Source organism: Oncorhynchus kisutch, linkage group LG5, assembly GCF_002021735.2.
Source record: "Oncorhynchus kisutch isolate 150728-3 linkage group LG5, Okis_V2, whole genome shotgun sequence".
Lineage (NCBI taxonomy): Eukaryota > Metazoa > Chordata > Actinopteri > Salmoniformes > Salmonidae > Oncorhynchus > Oncorhynchus kisutch.
In genome coordinates, this window is record NC_034178.2 from 51,148,735 (window position 1) to 51,176,598 (window position 27,864).

The window sequence follows — 27,864 nt, forward strand, 5'->3', positions numbered from 1 at the left end:
ATTAGTCTTTTATTCAGAATGCTTTTTTTATACCACATAGTTTTTTCTCACGATGTTTCATTGTAAAATCTTAAAACCTACTGCTATAATCTCTTCAATAACACTATATTAACAAGCGACTAAACATTAGCAATAAACCAGATTCAGGATATGGATATATCAAATATCCAATTTCTGTTCTCCTTACTCTGAAATGTTTGGTTGGTTATGGATCACAACTTTCATGTCTTCTTCATATATGAACAAACAAGTTACTAACCTCAAAATGAATGTCATGCTGCCTGTATATACTTGTCACATTCACAAGAAAAAACAGATGACAACTTAACTGTCAATAGTTTTGGTACAGGCCAGGTTGTCACTACCTGGCTATGCTGACATCTTGCTGCTCTGAGGAATCAGGGGTATGTCCCCTAGTAGTAGTGCACTACATTGGAAATAGGGTGCTATTTGAGACGCAACCAGGATTAATTAGCAGGTTTCTGTGGCTTGGCCTGAGCTGGCCTGGGCTGACACTACAGAATTCTTGAATGATATCGTCTGCCTTCACATGTCTCCTCACAATCTACAGTACATGCTGCCTCCCCATGGCCGACATTGGAAATGAGTGTTTCAGGTTCATTTACCACACACACACACACACACACACACAACCTTGCATAGCAAAACACTATACATGTAGAGACAGATCCATGCCTGAGTTTTGTTTAACCAATTCATTCTAATGACAAAATACCCAGAAACATATTATGACCATTTTATTCTGTAGCTTTGTTGTATGGTGTTGTTTTCGATTTCCTTCTTTTTTTAAGCAGATAAAAGTTTCACATTAAAATATGAAATACCCCCAAATCTATAAATTAAACACCACAGGTTGGACAGTAATTGTATTGACAGCTAACTTGAATGAGCCATGAATCATGTACATGAGTAGAAAAACACTGCAAATAAAAAAGAGAAGCTTACACTATTTACAGACACAAAGTCATTGGAGATTTTCATTTTCAGTTCAAAAACGACTAGCGGTATGATCACACTACAGTAGATTTGTAAGTCCCAATATTCAAGCAACATGGTCCTTGTGGTATTATTATAATAGTCTCTAATGTGGCCACTAGCAAAACATTCTCAGCACAAGGCCAATGATTTCTCTTACTAATGATCATTTTGTACAGTTGGGATGATAATCGAGAATGACGTCTGCGACTTCTGGCTTTGAAACCCTTTTTCTTTTGGAGGTGTGGCAGTTCACCAAAACATGACCAATAATTGCAATACATTCAATCAAACTGAAGGCATTTCATTTGTTTCACACTAAAATGGCGTCTGGCAGTAACACTGTTCAGCTAAAATAGGACATAGAGCAACCGCACTAGTGGGTCTCTCTCTCTCTCAATTCTTCGATATGACTACACAGTAAATCCATGTTTCTCATTTCTGAAACACATTATGCACACACATTACAAGTCTCCATCTTGGAACTCAAAGTGATGTCATGGAGATACAGTCATGTGAAAAAGTAAGTACACTCCCTGGAAAGTGGTGTTTTGTTGTACATATTTGGACAGATGGATGTGTAATCTTCACTTCACCACTATTGACAGATAAAGGAAACCTAATTTAACAAATGACACTGAAAGATCATACTTTGTAATAATTTATTCATCAAAAAATGTACAGAAATGTAACTCCATAGTGCGTAAAAAAACAAGTACACCCCTAGCTTCAATAGCTGGTGTTGCCCCCTTTAGATGAAATAACTTCATGGAGCCGTTTCTTGTAACTGTCTATTAGTCTCTTACATCGACAGGGAGGAATTTCTGCCCACTCTTCTTTACAGTACTACTTCAACTGTCATGTTCGAGGGCTTTCTTGCAAGCATGGCCAGCTTCAAGTTCCCCCACAGCATTTCGACAGGATGCTGTGGGGGAATTCCATAACCCTTCATTTCTTATTTTTGAGCCATTCTGTTATAGCTTTGCTTGTGTGTTTTGGATCATTGTCCTGTTGCAAGATGCATGTTCGGTTCAGCTTCAGCTTTTTGGCAATTGGCCTCACATTCTCCTCAAGAATCATCTGGTACAATATGGAATTCGTGGTTGAATGATGGCAAGTTGGCCAGGCCCTGAGGCAGCAAAGCAGCCCCAAACCATAATGCCACCGCCTCCATGCTTTACAGTTGGTATGGGGTTCTTCTGTTCAAAGGCAGTGTTCCGTTTTCCGCAAACATGGCGTCTGGCATTGCGGCCAAACAACTCCACCTTTAACTCATCTGTCCAGAGCACATTGTTCCAGTAGTTTTGGTCTTCACCCAGGTGTTGTCTGGAAAATGTCAGCCGTGTCTTCATATTATTTTTTGAGAGCAGAGGCTTCTTCCTTCCTGACCTCCCATGTAGGCCAAGTTTGTGCAGTCTCTTTCTGACAGTTGACTCATGCACTTTGACATTGATTGTGGCAAGAGAGGCTTGTAGATCCCTTGATGTTACCCCGGGGTTCTTAGAGACTTCTATGAGCATCTTTCGGTCAGCTCTTGGGCTGGGACGATCTGTCCTAGGTAGATTGCCAATGGTCATTTGTAGATGAGCCGTCAGACAGTGGATTGATGTACTTCAAATTGCTTGGAAATGGATTTGTAACCCCTCCCAGACTCATGGGCATCAATAATCTTTCTTCTGAGGGCCTCAGGTAGGTCTTTTGATCTTGACATGATGTTTTACCAAACACCCATACGGTTAAGACCAAACCAGTTTCTAATCTTTATGGAAAGCTGGACCCTCCCAATTTACTCTCTAATGATTTTCACCTATGTTGGTGCACTTGGTTCTAATTTTAGCCATTTTATGTGATGGTAAAGGTAGGGGTGTACTAACTTTTTCTGCTTAAAGAAATTGCATTTTTGTTTATTTTAATTCCATAACATTTTCAAAGTAAAAACATTTTTTGTGTGATTTGTTAAATTGGATCACCTTTATCAATGAATGTGGTTGGTATTTAGCTCAGATATCCATGTGTCCAAATATGTCAAATAAAAAAAAGACCACTTTCCAGGGAGCGTACTTACTTTTTCACATGACTGTAGATAGCGGACTGCCAAATATAATGAATCACCAAATCTGTCACAGTTTTGAATCTCTCAACAGCTAAGAGTAACCCATGTGTATTACAAACAAGAACCTACCATACAAACTTCAGAACATACAATAACATTCTTGAACATGAAGTACTTCTCAATATTGATAACTATGACAAGTAAAGTAATAATATCAATTTCATATATGTCTTTCTATACAATTATTATTTTGACCTAAATTCTTAAAATACAAAATCCTTTATCTGTCGGACAGTATTTCTTTTGAATTTAACCTCAGCTGAGCATTGTTCAGTAACTGACCGTTTTGTTTGACTGTGGTACAGTGATGAGGTTTAACAGTGGTTATGTTCGTTCCAGCACTGGCAGTTGTTGTTGGTCTTGGCTCCACTGTTTCGTTTCTGCGTGAGTAAGTACAATTCCGTTCAGAGGATTCAATGAGCCCCCTCATACTCATTTCATCATAATGTAGCATCTTCATTGATTTAGCTGCATTTTGAGTTAACCTGCTCCACCTAACCATCGAAGCACAGGAGAAATGTTCATATTGAATTTTAAATTTAAATTTTCTGCCGTCGATTATGGAAAGCATCTTCCCGTTTTCATATTGTAGTCTGTTATCATGGGATTCCAAGCACCTAGAGGTACAGTAGGGTGAGAAAAAGCTACAGATCCACTGTCTCACACTGGTAATTCACTGGTAATTCAATTATTGCAGTTCTGTACCTCTGGTTCACAAGCCCTGTGGTTTGAGAGATGTGATTGGGCATGAACCCAAGTCAGCATACAGGATGGGCCACCATTTTGGCCCCAGCGCTTGTCATTACATTATCCCTTTGTCTTTCTGTCTGTGTGTTACTAAGGTGCAGGGCACGGGTGGTGGTGTAGCAGTAACACACAGGTCAAAGTTCCCACAGAGCGGTGGTGACTGGAGCCTGGAAGAGAAGATCATCAGCGCCATAGTGGGGACAAGGTAGCCACTGAGTAGAGCAGTCCCTCTCTCTCACACACACATACATACACACACACACACACACACACACACACACACACACACACACACACACACACACACACACACACACACACACACACACACACACACACACACACACACACACACACACACACACACACACACACACACACACACAGGTAAGAGTGAGCTCTGCCTTCTGGCTTTAAGGTGGTGACAGTATTAGCTGCTTGTCCATTCAGTCCTTTTGGTCTGTGACTACATCCTGGGGTGACTTCATGGGTTCCTTTTTAGAGGACACTGTGAGGACACAGCCTCCCCCTTCAACTAGAGCCACCCTGGCATACATATGGCTACAAACACACATGCACCACCCACACAACCTCTCACACACACACAGGCATTCTAACACACACTGATGCACACATCCACCCACACACATATCCCCCCTCTCTCTTACACACACACACCCTCTCTCTTACACACACACACACAAACGTTTTCTACCCTCCTCACATTAAGACACTGCTCTTCTGGAGCTGCTGCGGCTGAGGCTGCCTGCGCTGCTCTTGCGGGAAAGGCTGGGTGTCGTGGCGACCGAGAGGCTTGGTGTTGTGGCAACAGAAAGGCTTGGTGTTGTGGCAACCGAAGGGGCGGGCTCGTTGGGGCAGCCATACTGCAGGAGGATGTCGGCACACTCCTGACTGCCAGCATAACGTGCCAACGTGACGGCCGTCTGCCCCTGGGCGTCCCGACACCTCACATCACTGCCATACTGCGACCAGGTAGAGAGAGAGAGAGGAAGGAGGATTAGGGAAAATGAGAGAGGGTAATAAGATTCAGTTGAAATTCGTAGTGAATAAAAAAAACACATGTATAGCTGTTTTTGGTCAAGTGTCACTTCTGTGTGATATCCACTACAGTATGTACAGTTGAAGTCGGAAGATTACATACACCTTAGCCAATTACATTTAAACTCAGTTTTTCACAATTCCTGACATTTAATCCTAGTAAAAATTACCTGTCTTAGGTCAGTTAGGATCACCACTTTATTTTAAGAATGTGAAATGTCAGAATAATAGTAGAGAGATTGATTTATTTCAGTTTTTATTTCTTTCATCACATTCCCAGTGGGTCAGAAGTTTACATACACTCAATTAGTATTTCAATTAGTATTTGGTACCATTGCATTTAAATAGTTTCACACGTTTCGGGTAGCCTTCCACAAACTTCCCACAATAAGTTGGGTGAATTTTGGTCCATTCCTCCTGACAGAGCTGGTGTAACCGAGTCAGGTTTGTAGGCCTCCTTGCTCGCACATGCTTTTTCAGTTCTGCCCACAAATGTTCTATAGGATTGAGGTCAGGGCTTTGTGAAGGCCACTCCAATACCTTGACTTTGTTGTCCTTCAGCCATTTTGCCAAAACTTTGGAAGTATGCTTGGGGTCATTGTCCATTTGCGATCAAGCTTTAACTTCCTGACTGATGTCTTGAGATGTTGCTTCAATATATCCACATAATTTTGCTTTCATCATGATGCCATCTATTTTGGGAAGTGCACCAGTCCCTCCTGCAGCAAAGCACCCCCACAACATGATGCTGCCACCCCCGTGCTTCACGGTTGGGATGGTGTTCTTCGGCTTGCAAGCCTCCCCCTTTTTCCTCCAAACATAATGATGGTCATTATGGCCAAACAGTTCTATTTTTGTCATCAGGCCAGAGGACATTTCTCCAAAAAGTATGATCTTTGTCCCCATGTGCAGTTTCAAACCATAGTCTGGTTTTTTTTATAGGACTCGTTTTACTGTGGATATAGATACTTTTGTACCTGTTTTCTCCAGCATCTTCACAAAGTCCTCTGCTGTTGTTCTGGGATTGATTTGCACTTTTCGCACCGAACTACGTTCATCTCTAGGAGACAGAATGCGTCTCCTTCCTGAGCGGAATAACGGCTGTGTGGTCCCAAGGTGTTTATACTTGCTTACTATTGTTTGTACAAATGAACGTGGTACTTTCAGGTGTTTGTAAATTGCTCCCAAGGATGAACCAGACTTGTGGAGGTCAACAAAAAAATTTCTGAGGTCTTGGCTAATTTCTTTAGATTTTCCCATGATGTCAAGCAAAGAGGCACTGAGTTTGAAGGTAGGCCTTGAAATACATCCACAGGTACACCTCCAATTGACTCAAATTATGTCAATTAGCCTATCAGAAGCTTCTAAAGTCATGACATCATTTTCTGGAATTTTCCAAGCTGTTTAAAGGCACAGTCAACTTAGTGTCTGTAAACTTCTGACCCACTGGAATTGTGATACAGTGAATTATAAGTGAACTAATCTGTCTGTAAACAATTGTTGGAAAAATGTATTGTGTCATGCACAAAGTAGATGTCCTCACCAACTTGCCAAAACAAGAAATTTGTGGAGTGGTTGAAAAACAAGTTTCAATGACTCCAACCTAAGTGTATGTAAACTTCCGACTTTAACTAAGTTATTTCTGCCATTCTTTGACTGTAGTGGCATGATGTCATGATGCCTCAAACCGAGAATGGATGAAAGACAAAAAAATGGAAAAGCAGGATGAAGAGATTGTAGGAGGGACGCTCTCTCACCCAGACCAGCAGCTGGGTCATGACCACGTCGGCGAGCTGGCAGGCGGCGTGCAGGGCAGAGCAAGGCGGCCGGAAGGAGCCCTCCAGGGGAGGGCTGGGGGAGGCAGCAGGGGGGGGTGGAGAGAGGTGACCCCCTGGGGGAAGGGGGGCATTGATGTCATCCTTGGTGCTATGGGCCAGGAGAAGGAGCAGGCGGGGGAGGTCCCTCTCCATCACGGCCGCCAGCAGACTGGCTGACAGCGTGTTGACCTCTAACCCCTGACTGGAGGAGGGCAGGGCCAGCGGAGCCACAAACAACCTCTGCTCGTACTTGGCTCGGATCCACGACTCCCGCTCCTCTCTGGGACCAGAAACAGACACACATGGTGACAGAGACACAAAGACAGTTACAGAGACACGGTTACAAAGGGAACGGAGTGGGTGAATACAGGCAGGTGTATGTAGTCAGACACCTTCACATCTCCTATTTCTACTACTAGCTCTAGCACTTCTATCAACGCAACTGCCTCCTCTTCTACAACAACATCAACAACTACAACTAATACTGCAACTGCAGTCCAGCAAGCTTGCCACTTATTTACACATTAAGTGTCCTATACTCTGTCCCCCAGTGTCTCTCTCCCCTGTCCCCCAGTCCTCACCGTGTGGCGTCGGGCGTGGGTTTTCTGCGGCCCAGCGTACGTCCCTCCCAGATGCTGTTGGCCAGGTGGTTGCCGATGGCACCCAACACCAGGGTGAGTTCTCTGGGCAGGTCGTCCAGGTCCAGAGAGCGGACACGGGACAGGTGGGTGCCCAGGTTCCTGTGGATTCCTGAACACTCAATGCAGATCAGAGCCCCCAGGTTCAGGCTGGCCCATGTTGGGTCTGAGAGAGAAGACACAGTTAGGTCTGGGATCAGTCTATATAATAGACTAAAACGTGTACAGTTTTTAGTCCGGGTTGAAACTGCATGCATCGGATTAACAGAGAGCAAACATAGAGATGGGATTAGAGTACCGGTCTTACAGTACAGTTTTATTCTGGGTTGAAACTGCATGAGTAGGATGTATATGGGAGAAAGAGTGGAAGGATATGGAGAACGGAGGGGGTTCCACCCACACTGAAAACCAAGCTCAGTGACATCTGGAAGATGGATGAGGGACCAAGAAAGGAGAAAGAGCAGTAGAGCACGAAAGGAAAGAGAATAGAGAGATATTAAGAGCAGCACGGAGAGATACAACCATCCCTAATAAATGACTTACTAGGTGCTTCACAGTCCACACAGAGACTGTTGCCCTTGGCGTTACGGATAGCCTGCAGTGCCACAGCTTCACTCTGACTGTTCTTACGAGCCTGTGGAACACACACAATTAGTCTCTCCTCAGTGACAGCTGGTTTCCAACACAAACACTTTGCCAGACACAGATATTTTCTTGTAGTGTGTGTCTGTGTCTGTGTGTGTGTGCATTCATGCGTGTGTGTGCATGTGTGCGTATGTGTGCGTGAGTGTGTGTGTTCGTCTGCATCCTTGCCTTATTCTTGCTGCTCTCACACAGCTGCAGGCTGGCCAGGATCTGGCTCTCGATGGCCGTCACCCAGGAGTCCCTCTCCTCCACACTCTGGGCCTCGAAGTGCCACGTCTGGCCCGTGCTCGACACGATCAGAAAGTCAAAGTTATCCTCGTCTGATGACAGAACACATACAGTACACAGACTTGTATTAGAGACAGTCAAATCATGACGTTTTCCCTGACCATGTGACCTGACCAGGAATACAACATTGGTTCCAATCAGGTCACACGGTCAGGATGAACTCATAACAAAGTACCACACTGTGGGTTCAGAGGGTTACGTGCTCCATCACAATGATGATTGGTGGTGGATCTCCAAACGGAACGTACCTGCTAAGTAGACATCGGCATGCAGAAGTATGGAGTATATGGAGAGAAGTCTTTTACCGAATGGAGATACAGTAAGTGCTTTGTCTTAGAGACAGACTCAAGAGGCTGCTCAATAAAAGCAGACACTGACAGACAAGTTGACAAACTAAAAAGAAGAGAGTCAGACAGGATGAAAAGCATGGCTGACAGGCAGACAGACAGAAACAGACAGACAAAAAGGGCTGACAGACAGACAGACAAGAGTTCCTCATTACCTGTCTTGTTTATGTTTCTTAAGCTACCAAAGCTTTTTAGTTTCCACATTTTGCGCTTTGCTACAGGGTAAGAGATTAGCAGATCAGACATCCCAGGGAAGCAGGGAGAGAGAGAGAGAGAATAAAGGAACACAGGAGGAAATGAGAGGAAGACAAAATAGATCAAAGTGATAAAGGCAGATATTTTGGAGAGAATAAGTAGAAATTCCAGCAGAAGGACATAGACTGAGTTGAGACTTTTCTTTATACATCTGTTCAGTATTGACCCCTTTCTGATTCACTTTCCCCTTTCTGATTCATTCAAAGTCTATATGGTGGCAGAATTCAATGTGCAATGTTCAGAGAGAAATGTAATGTGCAGAAAATATATGATTATCTGTTATGCGTAGGGAATCATCTGATCTCACATACATTTATATCTGCAATGTTCTGAATGTTTCACCTCACTAAACCATGAATACACTGTGTTGGAAGCTTACCATCTGCTTGGCCAATGGCTACGTCTCCTTTCTGGTTCATGCTCTTCTTCCTGCGATGCTTCTTCCTGTCAACCATTGGGGAGGCTGGGCTTGTATCTTTATAGGAGGAGGTTCTGGACACCCCCTCGATGGCAGAGTCTGCCACAGTCACACAAGCACAGGAAATAAGTTTGTGCCATATGGTATAAAAGTTTTTAAAAAACGAATATCTACAATGACTCAAATAAGATTACACTAGTAAGTAAATTCAAAAGTGACAAAATAATTCACAGAGGACCAGGGTGGTGTACGTACCCATGCTTTGGGGCTTGCTAGAGAGAGTAGAGGGGCAGCGCTGCACCCCTCTGTTCCCCCCAGGAGACAACCCTCCTCCCGCCCCCTCTTCTACGGGTAGGAGGTTACTACCACTACCAGGGACTATGGGGGAGAGAGCATCATATTTCAAAGAGATATTACATAAAAACACTCATGACAATTCAGTGATCAAACCAAATAATGTATAGATATTGTAATGTAGATCACACACAAAAATGTAAAGTGCTTATTTCTGTTCTATGACATAAGTGAGAGAGATGGATGAAAGAAAGGTGTGAAGAAGAGTAAGTTACATGGAGAATGAAAAACAGTGAGACACCAAGACGGCTAGAGCGAGGAGGCTCTAGATTAGGTTCAGAGACAAGGAGAAATAGAAGGGGAGAGGTGATAAAGAGAGAGATTGGCTGTCCTTTTGGAGCCTAGGGTGTGCCGAGTAGTCAAGACAAGGACAATTTTCTGCATACGATTATGATCAGAGTATTTTTTGTAATTATCTGTGATTGGAAGAAAAAAAAACATTTGAGTGCCAGCACACATCTTTCTCATGCTAGTCAGTCATGTGCAAGGTTCTACGTGGTCCGAATAACTCAACTGACTGGTTGTAAAGAGAAGGGTGGGTTGTACGTTGATCCTGCTGTATTTCTCCATACACTCCCTTCATAATTTCACCTGATTTCCTTCCATGTTTTCGGGCTGATCATTTACAGTGCATTCGGTAAGTATTCAGACCCCTTGACCTTTTCCACATTTTGTTACGTTACAATCTTATTCTAACATTAATTAAATATATGTTTTTTTCTCATCAATCTACACACAATACTCCATAATTACAAAGTGAAAACAGATTTGTAGAAATGTTTGAACATTTATATAAAAAAGAAAATACCTTATTCACATTCAGTGGTAAGAAAAAGTATATGAACCCTTCGGAATTACCTGGATTTCTGCATAAATTGGTCATCAAATGTTATCTGATCTTCTTCTAAGTCACAACAATAGACAAACATAGTGTGCTTAAACTAATAACACATAATTATTGTATTTTTCTTGTCTATATTGAAATCATAATTTAAACATTGGAAAAAGGTTGGAAAAAGTATGTGAACCCCTAGGCTAATGACTTCTCCAAAAGCTAATTGGAGTCAGGAGTCAGCTAACCTGGAGTCCAATCAATGAGATCAGATTGGAGATGTTGGTTAGAACTGCCTTGCCCTATAAAAAACTCACAAAATTTGAGTTTGCTATTCACAAGAAGCATTGCCTGATGTGAACCATGCATCGAACAAAAGAGATCTCAGAAGACCTAAGGTTAAGAAATGATGACTTGCATAAAGCTGGAAAGGATTACAAAAGTATCTCTAAAAGCCTTGATGTTCATCAGTTCACGGTAAGAAATTCTCTATAAATGGAGAAAGTTCAGCACTGTTGCTACTCTCCCTAGGAGTGGCCATCCTGCAAAGATGACTGCAAGAGCACAGCGCAGATCTCAATGAGGTTAAGAAGAATCCTAGAGTGTCAGCTAAAGACTTCTCTGGAACATGCTAACATCGCTGTTGACGAGTCCAAGACACGTAAAACATTAAACAAGAATGGTGTTCATGGGAAGACACCACGGAAGAAGCCACTGCTGTCTAAAAACAAAAATGTATGCACGTCTGAGGTCTGCAAAAGTGCACCTGGATGTTCCACAGCGTTACTGGCTAAATATTCTGTGGATAGATGAAAGTGAAGTTGAGTTTTTGGGAAGGAACACACAACACTACGTTTGGAGAAAAAAAGGCACAGCACACCAACATCAAAACCTCATCCCAACTGTAAAGTACGGTGAAGGGAGCATCATGGTTTGGGGCTGCTTTTGCTGCCTCAGGGCCTGGACAGTTTGCAATCATCGACGGGAAAATGAATTCCTAAGTTTATCAAGACATTTTGCAGGAGAATGTAAGGCTATCTGTCCACCAATTGAAGCTCAATAGAAGTTGGGTGATGCAACAGGACAACGACCCAAAACACAAAAGTAAATCAACAACAGAATGGGTCAAAACAGACAAAAATAGTCCTTCTGGAGCGGCCCAGTGAGAGTCCCGAACTCAACCAGACTGAGATGCTGTGGCATGACCTCGAGAGCAGTTCACACCAGACATCCCAAGAATATTGCTGAACTGAAACAGTTTTGTAAAGAGGGAATGGTCCAATATTCCTCCTGACCGCTGTGCAGGTCTGATCCGCAACTACAGAACACTTTTGGTTGAGGTTATTGCTGCCAAACCAGTTATTAAATCCAAGGGTTCACATACCTTTCCCACCCTGCACTGTGAATGTTTACACGATGTGTTCAATAAAGACAAACGTATAATTGTTTGGGTGTCATTAGTTTAAGCAGACTGTTTGTCTAATTGTTTTGAACTAGATGAAGATCAGATAACATTTTATTACCAATTTATGCAGAAATCCAGGTATTTTCAAAGGGTCGACATACTTTTTCTTGCCACTATAAGTATTCTGATCCTTTGCTATGAGACTCGAAATTGAGCTCAGGTGCATCCTGTTTCCATTGATCATGACTCCAATCAAGTTTCTACAACTTGATTGGAGTCCACCTGTGGTAAATTCAATTGATTGGACATGATTTGGAAAGGCACACACCTGTCTATATAAGGTCCTACAGTTGACAGTGCATGTCAGAGCAAATACCAAGCCATGAGGTCGACGGAATTGTCCGTAGAGCTCCTAGACAGGATTGTGTCGAGGCACAGATCTGGGGAAGGGTACCAAATAATTTCTACAGCATGAAGGTTCCCAAGAATACAGTGGCCTCCATCATTCTTAAATAGGAAAAGTTTGGAATCACCAAGACTCTTCCTAGAGCTGGCCACCCAGCCAAATTGAGCAATCAGGGGGGAAGGACCTAATGGTCACTCTGACAGGGCTCCAGAGTTCCTCTGTGGAGATGGGAGAACCTTCCAGAAGGGCAACCATCTCTGCAGCACTCCACCAATCAGGCCTTTGTGGTAGAGTGGCCAGACGGAAGCCACTCCTCAGTAAAAGGCACATGACAGCCCACTTGGAGTTTGCCAAAAAGGCACCTAAAGACTCAGATCATGAGAAACAAGATTCTCTGGTCTGATGAAACCAGGATTGAACACTTTTGCCTGAATGCCTAGCGTCACATCTGAAGGAAACCTGGCACCATCCCTACGGTGAAGCATGGTGGTGGTAGCATCATGCTGTGGGGATGTTTTACAGCAGCAGGGACTAGGAGACTAGTCAGGATCGAGGGAAAGATGAACAGAGCAAAGTACAGAGAGATCCTTGATGAAAACCTGCTCTTGGGTGCTCAGGACCTCAGACTGGGGCAAAGGTTCACCTTCCAACAGGACAATCGCTCTAAGCACACAGCCAAGACAACGCAGGAGTGGCTTCGGGACAAGTCTCTGAATGTCCTTGTGTGGATGAGTCAAAGCCCGGACTTGAACCAAATCTAACATCTCTGGAGACCTAAAAATAGCTGTGCAGCGACGCTCCCCATCCGACCTGACAGAGCTTGAGAGGATCTGCAGAAAAGAATGGGAGAAACTTCCCAAATACAAGTGTGTCAAGCTTGTAGCATCATCTCCAAGAACACTCAAGGCTGTAATCACTGCCAAAGGTGCTTCAACAAAGTACTGAGTAAAGGGTCTGAATACTTATGTAAATGTAATATTTCAGTTCTTTATTTGTAATAAATTTGCAAACATTTCTAAAAACCTGTTTTGTCTTTGTCATTATGGGTAATGTGTGTAGATTAATGAGAATTTTTTTTAGCATAAGGCTGTAACATAACAAAATGTGGGAAAACTCAAGGGGTCTGAATACTTTCTGAATTCACTGTAGATTGCTGTTGCATCCTACTAGAATAAATCACATGGCCAGGATGTTTACTATCAAGCTATTAATGTGCATAATATCTTACAAATGGGGCAAGGGTAGCGAAAAAGATGCTGATGCTCATTCTGACTGAGTGACAGCAAACTTGGCAGCCCACTGCAAGTTGAACACACACAAAGACACACACACACACACCCCTTCCGCGCGCTGCTTCTAATCTGCAGAGCTTTTGCAGTGAGTATTTTGCCAACATCTACTTAAAGCATATTAAAACACGTTCTTTCCGATCACGATTATCATCCGAACAGATCCGACTCTCAACTGTCAATTTATGGATATGATTACAAATCCGAGTATGGCCATGTCGGCACACCCCTATTGGAGCCCCTCTCACCCGCGCTGGCCCCCTCAGGCCCCTGGATGTCTTTGACCAGGCCGTTGAGGCCGGGCGGAGGAGCACAGGAAGGGACGGCACCAGCACGGGGCGGGCGTTTCCCTGGCACCTTCACAGTCACCCTCAGCAGGTCCATCTCTTTCCCATGGACATTCTGCATGTAGTCCTGTCAGGTCAGGGGGAAAGGCCAACCATTACAGCAGATATTTCAAACATATATAATGTTACTGTAGCATGGTCCAACCCATTCTGAGATTCAAAATGGTGTTCAGCGGGTTATACAAACTATAACAATGTAGCCAACTCAGGGATTCAATGAGATTCAATATCCAACCATATTCCAAAGTCTTTGTAATAGAGCCATGTGGAAGCTCTATCATAATTGCATGTCCCTGATCAGCTCTTTATGTGTGTCAATACAAACAGCTGAAATATAGTGTAGCACTTAGTGTCAGTGCCTTGACTCACGTTGACACTGGAGTGATAAGAGAGCATGCCGTTGTTGGACAGCGTGACGTATTTCTTCTTCCATTCCTTGTTGAGGGAGTTCCCACTGCGCTTCAGCAGGATGCTCTGGTGGAGGGAGACAGGGATGACGGACATAGGAGAGGAGACAAGGATAAGACACACATTCTTTATCTGTTCTTTATTATGCTCCTTATGCCAAAAGAGCATAGCAGGCTTCTACAAAATCTACCTCAACAAAATTCTCAAAGGTAAGTCAAATCCCTCTCCTAGCTCCATGATGTTAGTTCATTGTCTGTGATGAGCTCCTATAGACTACTGTCAGTTCCGCTCTACAGAAGGGAGCATACAGCTCCTACAGGATATACTGTCTGTCTGTCACCTACCTGTTTGATGGGGATGGAGCGTCCACTACCCAGGTCTCCTATCTTACCGTCTGTACTCCTCCTCTCCGAGTCACTGCCCCTACGGCCCTGCAGACATGGCACAAGACAAACAACAAGAATAAGCAGGTAAAGAGAAAACAGAGAGAGAGGGAGAGAGAATGCTGTTCATCGACAACAGCTCAGCATTTAACTCCATAGTACCCTCCAAACTCGTCATTAAGCTCGAGACCCTGTGTCTCGACCCCGCCCTGTGCAACTGGGTCCTGGACTTCCTGACGAGTCGCCCCCAGGTGGTGAGGGTAGGAAACAACATCTCCAGCCGCTGATCCTCAACACTGGGGCCCCACAAGGGTGCGTTCTCAGTCCTCTCCTGTACTCCCTGTTCACCCATGACTGCATGGCCATGCACGCCTCCAACTCAATCATCAAGTTTGCAGACGACACTACAGTGGTGGGCTTGATTTCCAACAATGACGAGACTGCCTACAGGGAAGAGGTAAGGGCCCTCGGAGTGTGGTGTCAGGAAAATAACACTCACACTCAATGTCAACAAAACAAAGGAGATGATCGTGGACTTCAGGAAACAGCAGAGGGAGCATCCCCCCATCCACATCGACGGGACAGTAGTGGAGAAGGTTGAAAGTTAAGTTCCTCGGCGTACACATCACGGACAAACTGAAATGGTCCACCCACATAGACAGCGTGGTGAAGAAGGCGCAGCAGCGCCTCTTCAACCTCAGGAGGCTGAAGAAATTCGGCTTGTCACCAAAAACACTCCCAAACTTTTACAGATGCACAGTCGAGAGCATCCTGTCGGGCTATATCACCGCCTGGTACAGCAGCTGCTCCGCCCACAACAGTAAGGCTCTCCAGAGGGTAGTGAGGTCTGCACAATGCATCACCGGGGGCAAACTATCTGCCCTCCAGGACACCTGCACCACCCGATGTCACAGGAAGGCCAAAAAGATCATCAAGGACAACAACCACCCGAGCCACTGCCTGTTCACACCGCTATCATACAGAAGGCAAGGTCAGTACAGGTGCATCAAAGCTGGGACCGAGAGACTGAAAAACAGCTTCTATCTCAAGGCCATCAGACTGTTAAACAGCCATCACTAACATTGAGTGGCTGCTGCCAACATACTGACTCAAATCTCTAGCTACTTTAATAATAAAAAATTGGATGTAATAAATGTATCACTAGTCACTTTAAACAATGCCACTTTATATAATGTTTACATACCCTACATTACTCATATGTACAGTATATCACAAAAGTGAGTACACCCCTCACATTTTTGTAAATATTTGAGTATATCTTTTCATGTGACAACACTGAAGAAAAGACACTTTGCTACAATGTAAAGTAGTGAGTGTACAGCTTGTATAACCGTGTAAATTTGCTGTCCCCTCAAAATAACTCAACACACAGCCATTAATGTCTAAACCGCTGGCAACAAAAGTGAGTACACCTCTAAGTGAAAAGAGAGCTGAAATAGGGACTATAATCCATGAAGAGAGCTAAAATAGGGACTATAATCCATGAAGAGAGCTAAAATAGGGACTATAATCCATGAAGAGAGCTAAAATAGGGACTATAATCCATGAAGAGAGCTAAAATAGGGACTATAATCCATGAAGAGAGCTAAAATAGGGACTATAATCCATGAAGAGAGCTAAAATAGGGACTATAATCCATGAAGAGAGCTAAAATAGGGACTATAATCCATGAAGAGAGCTAAAATAGGGACTATAATCCATGAAGAGAGCTAAAATAGGGACTATAATCCATGAAGAGAGCTAAAATAGGGACTATAATCCATGAAGAGAGCTAAAATAGGGACTATAATCCATGAAGAGAGCTGAAATAGGGACTATAATCCATGAAGAGAGCTGAAATAGGGACTATAATCCATGAAGAGAGCTAAAATAGGGACTATAATCCATGAAGAGAGCTGAAATAGGGACTATAATCCATGAAGAGAGCTAAAATAGGGACTATAATCCATGAAGAGTGCTAAAATTGGGACTTTAATCCATGAAGAGAGCTAACATTGGGACTTTAATCCATGAAGAGAGCTAAAATTGGGACTATAATCCATGAAGAGAGCTAAAATTGGGACTATAATCCATGAAGAGAGCTAAAAAGATTACATTTCAAAGAAAGCACAGGGAACCTGAGAGAGGGTTATGGATGGGTCAATGAGGAATCTAAAACAGTAAAGGTGTGTGTTTGTGGTTGGTTGGTATGTTACCGTGAAGCGGGAGCCGGTGCGTCGCCGTGGGGCACTGCGGACAGACCCTGGGGTGGCGCTGCCCAGCCTCTCCCCCCCTGCTGCCCCACCGATCTCCTTATGACTGATCACTGGGGTGGAGGGCAGAGAGGACGAGTAGTCACTGCTCTGACCACCATTACTGGCCTGAGAGAGAGAAACAAAAACAAAGAAACAGAAAGAGTGACAGACAACAAAAAGGACAAAAGAGAGAGATTACAGAGGGCAAAGAAAGACAGCTAAATATGTGGAAAAATCTGGAAACAAAATCCATAAATCTAAATGAACACTGATCTGTACACTCCTGTCCAACATTACCATCCAATTGATTTGGACCAGTGTCTTATCTCCAGTATGAAGGACTGGAGGCCAGAGCTGCTGCTGTACCTGACCAGGGAAGACTCCTGACACTGGGGTAGAGCCTCCAGAGTGACTGGGGGAGTTGGGCAGGGATTTACAGGAGGCCAGTAGAGCTGCCTGCTTCTTCACTGCCATGATCTTCTGGGCAGCTGTGGTAAGTAGAGAGAGGACAAAAACAAACATTACCCTTCTTAGACAGTCATCTTTCTAATCTAGATGCTGATATAGATGAATGTGAAATTAATTCAAATTGGTTTATTGATTCAAATTCCAGCTACATTGTACTGAAACAACAGAAAAAAGGAGCAGTGTGTGTGTGTTTGTGTGTGTCCTCACCCTCGGTGAAGACGCGGTTGACGTTGAGGCCATAGGTAGCGCAGGTCTCGTAGTAGGTACAGCGCCTGACATCTGAACACAGCTGTCTAGCCTTGGCATCCTCTATCACCCGAGGGTTGGTGCTGGTGATTTTATCTGGAGGAAGGAGGAACTACATCAACTACATCCTATTAGAAACCTTAATAAACATTTAGAAACCCATGCAGATGTTATCTTTAGTATAATATAGAGCAGGGTTTCTTAAACTATGGGTCGGGACCCAAAGTGGGCCCTGGACATGTGAGAGGTGGGCATCAAGTTATGAGAATGCATCTTTAGGATGATTTGGGTCACGGGAGGACAGTCAATTTCTCATTTGGGTCTCGAGCTGAAAATGTTTGCTCACCCCTGTCATAGAGAGTGGGTATGGGTGGAGTCTTACCCTGGGTTCCTACCACTATGAAGGGGATCTCAGCGATGTTGCGGTGGATGCCAAGCTCGCTGTAGTTCCTGTACACTTCCTGGAAACTGGCCTCATTCTCCAGACTGAAGACCAGGATGACCCCGTCCACCCAGCTAGCCATCTGGAGAGGAGGGGAGAGGGTAGCGTAAAGGAGATAATAAGGAACAAATGGGGAGGGAACAAGTGAAAGAGAGAGTTGTCAGAGGAGAACATAAAAATAACAGGGGAGAAGAGTTAAACAGTCCAACGTGTCAGAGTGAACTCCTGTCAACTCCATGTGTTTTAAGGGGGACAGTACTCATCCGTCTGCAGTCAGTAAAGCCTTCACCTACCTGTGCATCCGGGGGTCCTGTCTCCTCCCTGATCAGCAAAATGTGACTGTTGCCATCAACAAGTACCTCCTTCTTATACCTGCCCCCTGATAGAGAAAGAAAGAATGAAAGAAAGAGAGAGAGAGAAGCCCTATGTGATACAGTAGTATTTTCTTTACAGGAATGCTTTAAGGCTTAAGTACAAGGTATGATGTCAAACCAGTGTTAATTTCGTCAACAAAAATAATTACGTAAATATTAGTCAAACACCTATTTTTCAGTGGCAGTTGACGAGACTATAACTGACTAAATAGACTCAGAAAAAAAATATGAATAAATATGAATAATAAAACGAGACTAAAATATCTCTGTGACTAAAATCTGACTAGTAAATGGACTGGACAAGAGTTTTTGGAGAGATTGAGAGCTTTCAGTGTTATTTGTAGGGTCCAATGAAAAGCATACATGACATAATTGTAAGGATTTCCCATTGCAAAGTTGCAATGCTTTTATTGGAGGAAAATAAATACCATGTCCAGGTCATTCACAAGTCACCTCTCTGCCCAGCAACCGTTTTCCAATCTGGCGGCAACAAAATCATTGATGCAAATAAGGCACACGCCTTGGCGTCTCTCCCGGTGGTACATGCTCCCGGTAGAAAAAGGGGCAATGTTTGGAGCCACTTTACTTATCGTGTTAATTCAAACAAGACCGAATGCAACGTCTTAATTTACATTTTAGTAATTTAGCAGATGCTCTTATCCAGAGCGACTTACAGTAAGTGCATTCACCTTAAGATAGCTAGGTGGAAGACAGAGTTTGCACCCACAAGCTAATGCGGAAAAATACTACCAACCTCAAGAGACATCTGAAAGTGCATCATCTCAATATATATGCTCAGGTAATAACATATTAATAATGCTAGCTAGTTAGTTTGCAGCAACCTGTCACACCTCTACTTATGACAGAACTTTGATTACATTATAGCTACAGTATGTCAAGGGGTGTTTGCCAATTTGCCTGTTGGGAAGAGAATTACGGGATAGGATGTTATGCAGAACAATATGTTGGTAGGACAAGGCTAAGTATGTTTGTGCACATGGAAGTCAGTCATTTATGTTTACTAGGTTTATGAGGCAATGGAAATGTGATTAAAATAAAAAGGCATTTATACTTGACTAAAATGGCCCACTGTTTTTAGCATTTTGACAATAACCAGACTAAATCATTATTCAAATGACAAAAATTTGACTAAGACTTAATTATATTTTTGTCAAAATTATTAAGACAAGACTAAATCTAAAAAAAGGAGTGCCAAAATGAAAAATGTCAAACTCACCTTCTGGGTTCTCCAGGGGCTGGTAGCTGCCGCTCATGTGTCTGTGGACCAGGGCTGACTTCCCACTGCGGAGACCTCCCAACACCCCCTGGACACATAGTCAGAAGGATATATCACCCCACTCTTTCTAATAGTGACATGTTTATCATAATCTACAACAACTACTTATATTTACTACAATTATCATCAAGTATTCCATTATTAGACACTGTCACTGTCGTTGTCTCTGTTGAAGCAGAAACACAAGACTACACCTATTTCCTATTCCAGTGGTATGACAACAGCAATCACTCTCACCAGACGGAGCTCTTGGACGGTTCGACTGAAGGTCCATTCTTGACTGTTACCGCAAGCCGCTGTGAACACACAGAGAGAGGGAAAGAGAGAGACTGATTAAAACACAAGGTCAATGTTGTGATCACGTGTTCCCTCTCCCTTTCTGCCTCCTGTCTACGGCCGGCTTAGAACAGGGGAAACTTTCACAGTCACCGGCCGTCTCGCTCTACAGCACTCTGAAGCTGTGAGGAATGCCGTGCCGTTCTTAGTGTGTGTGGCCCCATACGTGCCCTGTCGCAGGTCCAGATGGCATAGACTACAGAGTTAGGTGAGGGGGGGAGACGGAGAAAAGGAGCGAGGGAATGAGGTAGAGCCGCAAAGGACGAGTGCAAATTAATTGCACAGGCTCAGTAGTGAGGCTCAAGTTCATTAGCAGCTCTGTGGACGCAGCCGGAGTGAGAGTGCCAGTGTGTGTGTGTGTGTTTGTGTACACGTGTGTGTGTACGTATGTGTGCCTGAGCGTGTATGTGAAATGATTACCAAACAAACTCTGTGTTTTATTCATCCAAAATTCCAATACAAGCCTCAGTAGATTTCACCATCATTTAGATGCTGCGCAGCAAGCTGAAAATGGGATGTAGAGAGAGAGAGAGAGAGAGAGAGAGAGAACATTTCTGTGTCTACAGTGGAATGAGAATTTGGATATCCTCCAAGCATCATAATTACTGGGTACCTGTTATTTCACTGCATCGCCCAGAGGTGTTCAATAATATCTGAAAAGCACAGACAGGGGTCCTCACGACAGGTGACTGCCAATGAGTTGAGACTTTTATTGAAGTCACATAATTTTCTATCTATATACTACTGCAATAGCCATCACACAGAAAAGAGTGAGGTGGAGAACACCCTATGCTCACATGGGGGCCAACAGGATTAAGTCAAGTCGCACTACTGCATAGCAGAGTGGAAGAGGACTAGTAGGTACTGTAACATCCTGGAAGTGGCTGCCAGTACCATTCCTCATTGTGACAGAGTCCATCAATAACAGTTGCATTTTAGTCATTTAGCAAGACAGTCTTATCCAGAGAGTCTTACAGTAGTGAGTGCATACATTTTCAGATGTTTTTGTACTGGTCCCCCTGTGGGAATCGAACCCACAACCCTGGCATTGCAAGCACCATGCTCTACCAACAGCCACACAGGACCTAAGAGTGCATTTGTTCAGATGTTGACCTGAAGACTAATGGACATAATATACAGTAGAGCACGCATGTAGAATGAATGTGAAATTCCTTTACAAGGTTTTGTGCATCTCAAATGGCACCCTATTCCCTACATAGTGCACTATACAGGGAATAGGGTGCCATTTGGCACTCAGAACCACATTTAACCGATGTAAATAACCAGTGTGAAATGGCTAGCTAGTTAGCGGGGTGCGCGCTAATAGTGTTTCAATCGGTGACGTCACTCGCTCTGAGACCTTGAAGTAGATGTTTTCCTTGCTCTGCAAGGGCAGTGTCTTTTGTGGAGTGATAGGTAACGATACTTCGGGGGTGTCAGTTGTTGATGTGTGAAGAGGGTCCCTGGTTCGAGCCCAGGTAGGGGTGAGGAGAGGGATGTTAGGAAAACTGTTACATTGATGCTGTAGACCCGGATCGCAGGTTGCTGCGGAAAAGGAGGAGGTCAGGGGGGTGAGTGTAACCGGTGTGAAATGGCTAGATAGTTAGCGGGGTGCGCAATAATAGTGTTTCAATCGGTGACGTCACACGCTCTAAGACCTTGAAGTAGTTGTTTCCTTTGCTCTGCTGTGGAGCGATAGGTAACGATGCTTTGAGGGTGTCAGTTGTTGATGTGTGCAGAGGGTCCCTTGTTCAAGCCCAGGTAGGGGCGAGGAGAGGGATGGAAAGAAAACTGTTACAAACACAACACAGGGTTAGACTGCATGGGGAGAGAGGGGGAGAAGGAAAACTGTTACAAACACAACACAGGGTTAGACTGCATGGGGAGAGAGGGGGAGAAGGAAAACTGTTACAAACACAACACAGGGTTAGACTGCATGGGGAGAGAGGGGGAGAAGGAAAACTGTTACAAACACAACACAGGGTTAGACTGCATGGGGAGAGAGGGGGAGAAGGAAAACTGTTACAAACACAACACAGGGTTAGACTGCATGGGGAGAGAGGGGGAGAAGGAAAACTGTTACAAACACAACACAGGGTTAGACTGCATGGGGAGAGAGGGGGAGAAGGCAAAGTCCACACCTAACTATACTTAACAAAAATCTTACAGCAACATGTAAAGTGTTGGTCACATGTTTCATGGGCTGAAATAAAAGATCCCAGAAATGTTCCATACGCACAAAAAGCTTATTTCTGTCAAATTGTGTGCACAAATGTATTTACATCCCTGGTTAGTGAGCATTATTCCTTTGCCAATATAATCCATCCACCTGACAGGTGTGGCATATCAAGAAGCTGATTAAACAGCATGATCATTACACAGGTGCACCTTGTGCTGGGAACAATTAAAGGCCACTCTAACATGTGCAGTTTGGTCACACAACACAATGCCACAGATGTCTCAAGTTTTGAAGAAATGTGCAAATGGCATGCTGACTACAGGAATGTCCACCAGAGCTGTTGCCAGAGAATGTAATGTTAATTTCTCTACCATAAGCCGCCTCCATTGTTGTTTTAGAGAATTTGGCAGTACGTCCAACCGACCACTTTTAACCACGCCAGCCCAGGACCTCCACATCTGGCAGAAAGCTTGTATGGCGTCGTGTGGGCGAGCAGTTTGCTGATGTCAAGGTTGTGAATAGAGTTCCTCGCGGTGGGGTTATGGTATGGGCAGTCATAAGCTATGAACAACGAACACAATTCAGTGTAGTTTCAATGTATGGAATCACTTGGGAAATGTTGGATTTTAGGTCAACTTCCCCTTTAAATAAGACTGAAGTTATGGATGGGAAATAAAAGCTTCAAAAGATTAACAAGCAGATTCATTCTGCAGGGCTGCAGATACACACACATATGCTTGTACATGGACACACACAACGTATATAAGCCTCCAAATGCGGACAAATTCTTGATTTGGGCAACAGGCAGCATCTTTTACACACACACACACACACACACACACACACACACACACACACACACACACACACACACACACAAACAGCCATATAAATGATGACACTGCCTCATTCAAAAGGGCCTTTGGAGGTCTGAGTAAAGCAGTGTTGAAGCCAACTCCAGTCAGACAGTATGATCCTTTCAGACACTGAATCTTCTCTGTGGGGACACACCAGAAGTGAGGGAGTCTCCACAGACACATTATATACTGCCTGTGCTTTGCTGTGCGCACCGGCCACACCTCAGTGACAATACGGTAACACAGCCACCACTTCCTTCCACTCTTGCTCTCAGGGGAGATTACATTTAAACAAAACCCTGGTACCCTTCCCAACCCCCACTGGACAATTTCTGTCTGTCTGTATGTCTATTGGTCTCTCCCGCTCTCCACCCCCCCACTCTTTAAACCCCCCCCCCCCCTTCAGCGTCATATCGCCGACCAAATAGCATCTCTTGCCGCTTGTTGTTGCCATGGCAACCCTTCTTGCAGAAACTGCCTGGCTCTCAGCACAATAAATTCTCTCATACATACAGTGGTGTGTGTGTTTGAGCACATTTACACAATTGTAAATCACACATACTATATTTATTAATATTGATGATATGGATATAAAACAGACATGATATTTACTGAGTTAACAAAATAAAATTAAAACATTGAAAATCTCCCCAAATGTTTATTTTCATTAGTTATTACTTTACCCCAACTCTGGTTGATATTTTGCAATCAAATATTTTGCAACAAACTGAAATGCCCCCCAAAATGTAAATGGCTATTGATCTCTTGTTCACACAATCCCAATGTGGAGTCATTGAGTTAATGAGTTTCATTTGGATGTTGATTAACTCTGCAAGCAGAGCAGGAAGGGTCCCCTTCCGTCCTCCCTTCCTCCCTCCCTCACCCCCTGCCCCCTCACTCCTTCCCTCAGAAGAACACAGCTCTGTGTACTCCCACCCTTAATTATTCATGTCCCACTTACTCCTGACAAATTATTCAGCACTTACACCAATTCTACATACTCCTTCATCACACACGTCTACAACAGCACATTCGCAAATATAGTGAAATCTGAATATTTGATTACCATGGGCTATCTCATGTTATCTTGTGACTGCTTCTAGTTGGAGAGAAATTTAGGCCAAGTAGGTTTTCATTGGCAGAAGCATTACTCTTGGGAGCAGGAGAAGCATATGCAGGTTGTCCTCTCTCGTTATTCAACCTTTTTCATGCCTAACACCCAACAGGACCTATGAGTGGATGTGCTCATTTTACTGTATCACATGAATGCATCATCATTCAAGTGATATCTTCTACATTATATCCAGTATGTGCCTGTGTGAACGGATTAGAATGTATAATGCAATTTCCCCATTGGAATTCCAATTCTCTCTGAGGGTCCATCGAGGCATAGTGGCCATCCAATAACATATTTTATGACCAAGATGCATCACATGGCACCCTATTCCCTATGTAGTGCATTACTTTTGACCAGGCCCCATAGAGCTCTGGTCAAAGGTAGTGCACTATAAAGGGTGGGTGCCATATTGGACACAGCCCAAGGCTTGCCCTCTCACTTCAAGGTCTTCAACCGCCTTTTCTTCACCACATCCTTGCACAGTGCATCCTGACCTACAGTGTGTGGTTTTCCGGCCATACGGACTGATGATGGACAACCATCTAGAATGAGACCACAGTGCATGAGCACCTGCTCACTGCACTAGCATTGTGTAAACCATTAGAGTAAAATGGTACGGCAAAATTATAATCCAGCCTCCAGTTGTGAAAAGTCTGAAATGGAATGGGAAGGGCAGCTAGCCCTAGTGGGGGGGAATGTGGTTAGGTGGGTATGGGTATCTTACCTTCCTCCTCACTAGAACCCCTCTGAATGGGCGTGTAGATAGGGGGCGCTGTGTTGGAGCAGGGAGGCGCAGGCGTACTTTTTGTGAAGATGCCGCTGATGAACTTGAGCATCTTGCGGTCACGGGCGGGGGGACGCTGGGTGGTACCCCCCTGACTCTGGCTGTCCTTCCCCTTCTTCAGGTCCTCAGAGAGGGAGTGCAGGTCACTGTTGTCCAGAGTGCGGCTCTTGCCCTTCCTCGGCGGCTTGGATATCTGAGGGGTGGGTTGAGCTGGCAGGGAGGTTGAGCCTGTCTTCAGCCTATCCCCTCTGGGGCTTTCCCTGGTCACCACGTCCGTAACCCCCCCCCCTACGGGGGCTCCCTGGCGAAGGAGGGTGGACCTGCCATCACTGTCCGCCCAGGACGCCCGGTATGGTCCCAGAGAGGCCACAGCAGCTGTCATGGGAGACCGGTCCCCTATGCGGTTGTCTTTGCGGTCCAGACTCTTGGCGGATGGAGGCATACTCTGATTGGCTTCCCTCAATTCCCGCCGGCTTACAGCCCCGCCCCCGGCATGTGACCTCATCAGGACCTCGGGTCTCTGGGTGAGCCTGGGCGGTACGGTGATGGGCATGCTGCCCCGGGAGAGGGTGTTGCTTTCGTCGCCCATCCCTTCCTCGCACCTTGGGAACAGCATGGGTGGCTCCCTATAGAGCTCTGTTTTAGGGCGGGTTCCCTCTCTCCTCAGCCCTCCCACTGAGGGGACATCTGACACCCCTGCAAGTCCTTTCACTTGGTCTTTCACATTCTTCGGTAAGAGGGGAGACTCCTTGCTCTTAGTCTCCAACGTGACATCTTTTGAGGAGCCTGGACCACGACTCTCTCGCTCCTTTATCTCAGGCTTCTCCCGCTCCTGTACAGGTCCCCCAAAGCTAACGTACTCCTGCTCCTCTTCCTCCATCTCTGTGTTCCCCTCTCCCTTCACCTCGGCACATGCATGTCCTCCCTCATCCTCAGTGGTCCTGCTCAGCTCCTCATCCTCTGGGCCCTCCACGCCTGCTCTCCCCAGAGCAAGGGTCCGTTGTGGCTGGGGCCCGATGGAAACTCCATCACCCCCCACGGCCTCGACCTTGACCAGGGTAAGGGAGATGAGGTAGGTGGTGCGTCTCTGTAGGGTGCCCGCGTGGCTCATGGGGGCGGCAGGCTGGAAGACAGGCAGACCAACCTCAGCGGAGTGGCAGCACCCTCGCTGTGACCCAGACAGACCCACAGGGAACCGGCATAGCAACCCACAGCCGGAGGCTTCACCACGGAGACAATAGCCAGGCCAGACACCAGTCAGATGGTACTGTCAAACTGCCTGGCGTATGGATATGTCTGATGTGGGTGAATGGTAACTTTGTCAAGAGGTGGTTGGAGTCTTCCTGGATTGCTTCTTCAGGCTTCTGAACCCATGACGTGAAAACTCAAGAGTCAGCACAAGCGAGACAGAGAATCACTCTAAGATATCTTGAATTAGTGGAGCATACTTTTAACAAGGCTAAGTTACTGAATTAAGTCTAGACTAGTTTTTATTTGAATCCTTCCTGTAATCCTCTCTTCACCTCCTCTTTGCTGATCTGTAAAGACTGCTGCCACTGGACTGCTCCACGGGTTCATTCACAATCCTCCCTTTCTCGTTCCCTCCCTCTCTCCATACGCAAGATTCATCTACAGCCCAAAGCCAGGGATCTGAGATTGCTTTCCACGATCTTGATGTTTGAGACTGGGTATTCTGGAATTATGATAGAGCCAACAAATGAGCTTGGTCCATTTGCCCACCAAGACTGTACTACGTAGATCCCCACTCCACAAAAGCACACAAGATGAACTGCCTCAAGCCAGTCTTCAGTCTGTAAGCTTCTCAGATAATTTCTTCATTTCCATTGAAGAATATCCATTGTACGCTTCAGAATCTTCATATTTTCTTATTCCCATTACATTTGATTGGTTAACAAATATTTGTTTCTATTTTTAATTTGCACCGTCACAGACACCAAAGGGTATGTACCGTGGTAAAGCCAAACCAGACATAGTAGGCAACACAGCAAACAACCGCTTTAGCTGACCCAGCAGAGGAAAAACAGTTACGGTAAATACAAGAAAAAACATAAATATGGAAATCATTCACGTGTCACAAAAGCGTGTGGTGGGTGGGTAGTCTCCTTCCGACTGCATACGAGGCAAAGACACACTAATGTCAAGCATGAATCACGTATGCACGTATCGTGGATCAATGAAAGGCAGGCTGCAAACATCTGTTTTAGTTCCTCCAGCAAAGAGAAGCAGAGATGGTGGCCAGATAGGCAGAACACAGTCACTGTTTCTCTGTTCCTCTGCCTGTAATACTCTTATGTACAGTAGGTTCCTTCCCTCCCTTCCCTCACTGCATCCTCTCCTCCGAGTGTCTCAGGCAATTAGCAAGTCAATAAAACGTGTCTGTGAGGCAGAGAGCGAGCCCACTGGCTAAGCTCAGCCCCTCCTCCTTTCCTCCTCCAGCTCTCCTCAGGGCCACTAGCCTCTCCGTTAGCCAACAACTAGTCCAGCTCCAGCCTCAGCTCCAGGGAGGCAGACAGACAGAGGGGAAGGCTGAGGGTGAAGCGTCATGGGAGAGATGCCTTTCCTTGGTCAAGCCCACACGTTCTGTGGCTCGTGTCAGATCAGACAAAACAAAGAGGAGAAAAACCTCTGCCTCCTCCTACCCATCACTTGCTCTCTCTCTCTCCTGCTCTCTTTTTCAGGCAATCTCCGGGCAGTTCCCACTCTCTCTCTCTCCTTCTGTCCCCTCCCATCCTGCCTCTCAG

General features: G+C 44.8%; 1 protein-coding gene across 2 annotated transcripts; it reads right to left on the reverse strand.

The window, feature by feature from the left end:
- Positions 1-743: 743 nt before the first annotated feature.
- On the reverse strand, positions 744-27,804 carry LOC109882618 (arf-GAP with GTPase, ANK repeat and PH domain-containing protein 1). 2 transcript variants are annotated; one of them, XM_031825311.1, is made up of 20 exons: positions 25,043-27,804; positions 20,067-20,125; positions 19,770-19,857; positions 18,452-18,537; positions 18,099-18,240; positions 17,678-17,812; positions 17,369-17,490; positions 16,964-17,128; positions 14,709-14,795; positions 14,326-14,430; positions 13,858-14,023; positions 9,579-9,701; positions 9,285-9,422; positions 8,806-8,865; positions 8,184-8,335; positions 7,914-8,004; positions 7,314-7,536; positions 6,673-7,012; positions 4,581-4,839; positions 744-4,023 (listed from the first exon to the last, which is right to left on the reverse strand). In XM_031825311.1, exons 1-19 carry the CDS (start codon positions 26,211-26,213, stop codon positions 4,582-4,584), a joined length of 3,711 nt encoding a protein of 1,236 aa, XP_031681171.1. In that variant the 5' UTR covers positions 26,214-27,804; the 3' UTR covers positions 744-4,023; position 4,581. The 2 variants fall into 2 exon arrangements, with proteins under 2 accessions (XP_031681171.1, XP_020330302.2); XM_020474713.2 differs by lacking the exon at positions 8,806-8,865.
- Positions 27,805-27,864: the final 60 nt, after the last annotated feature.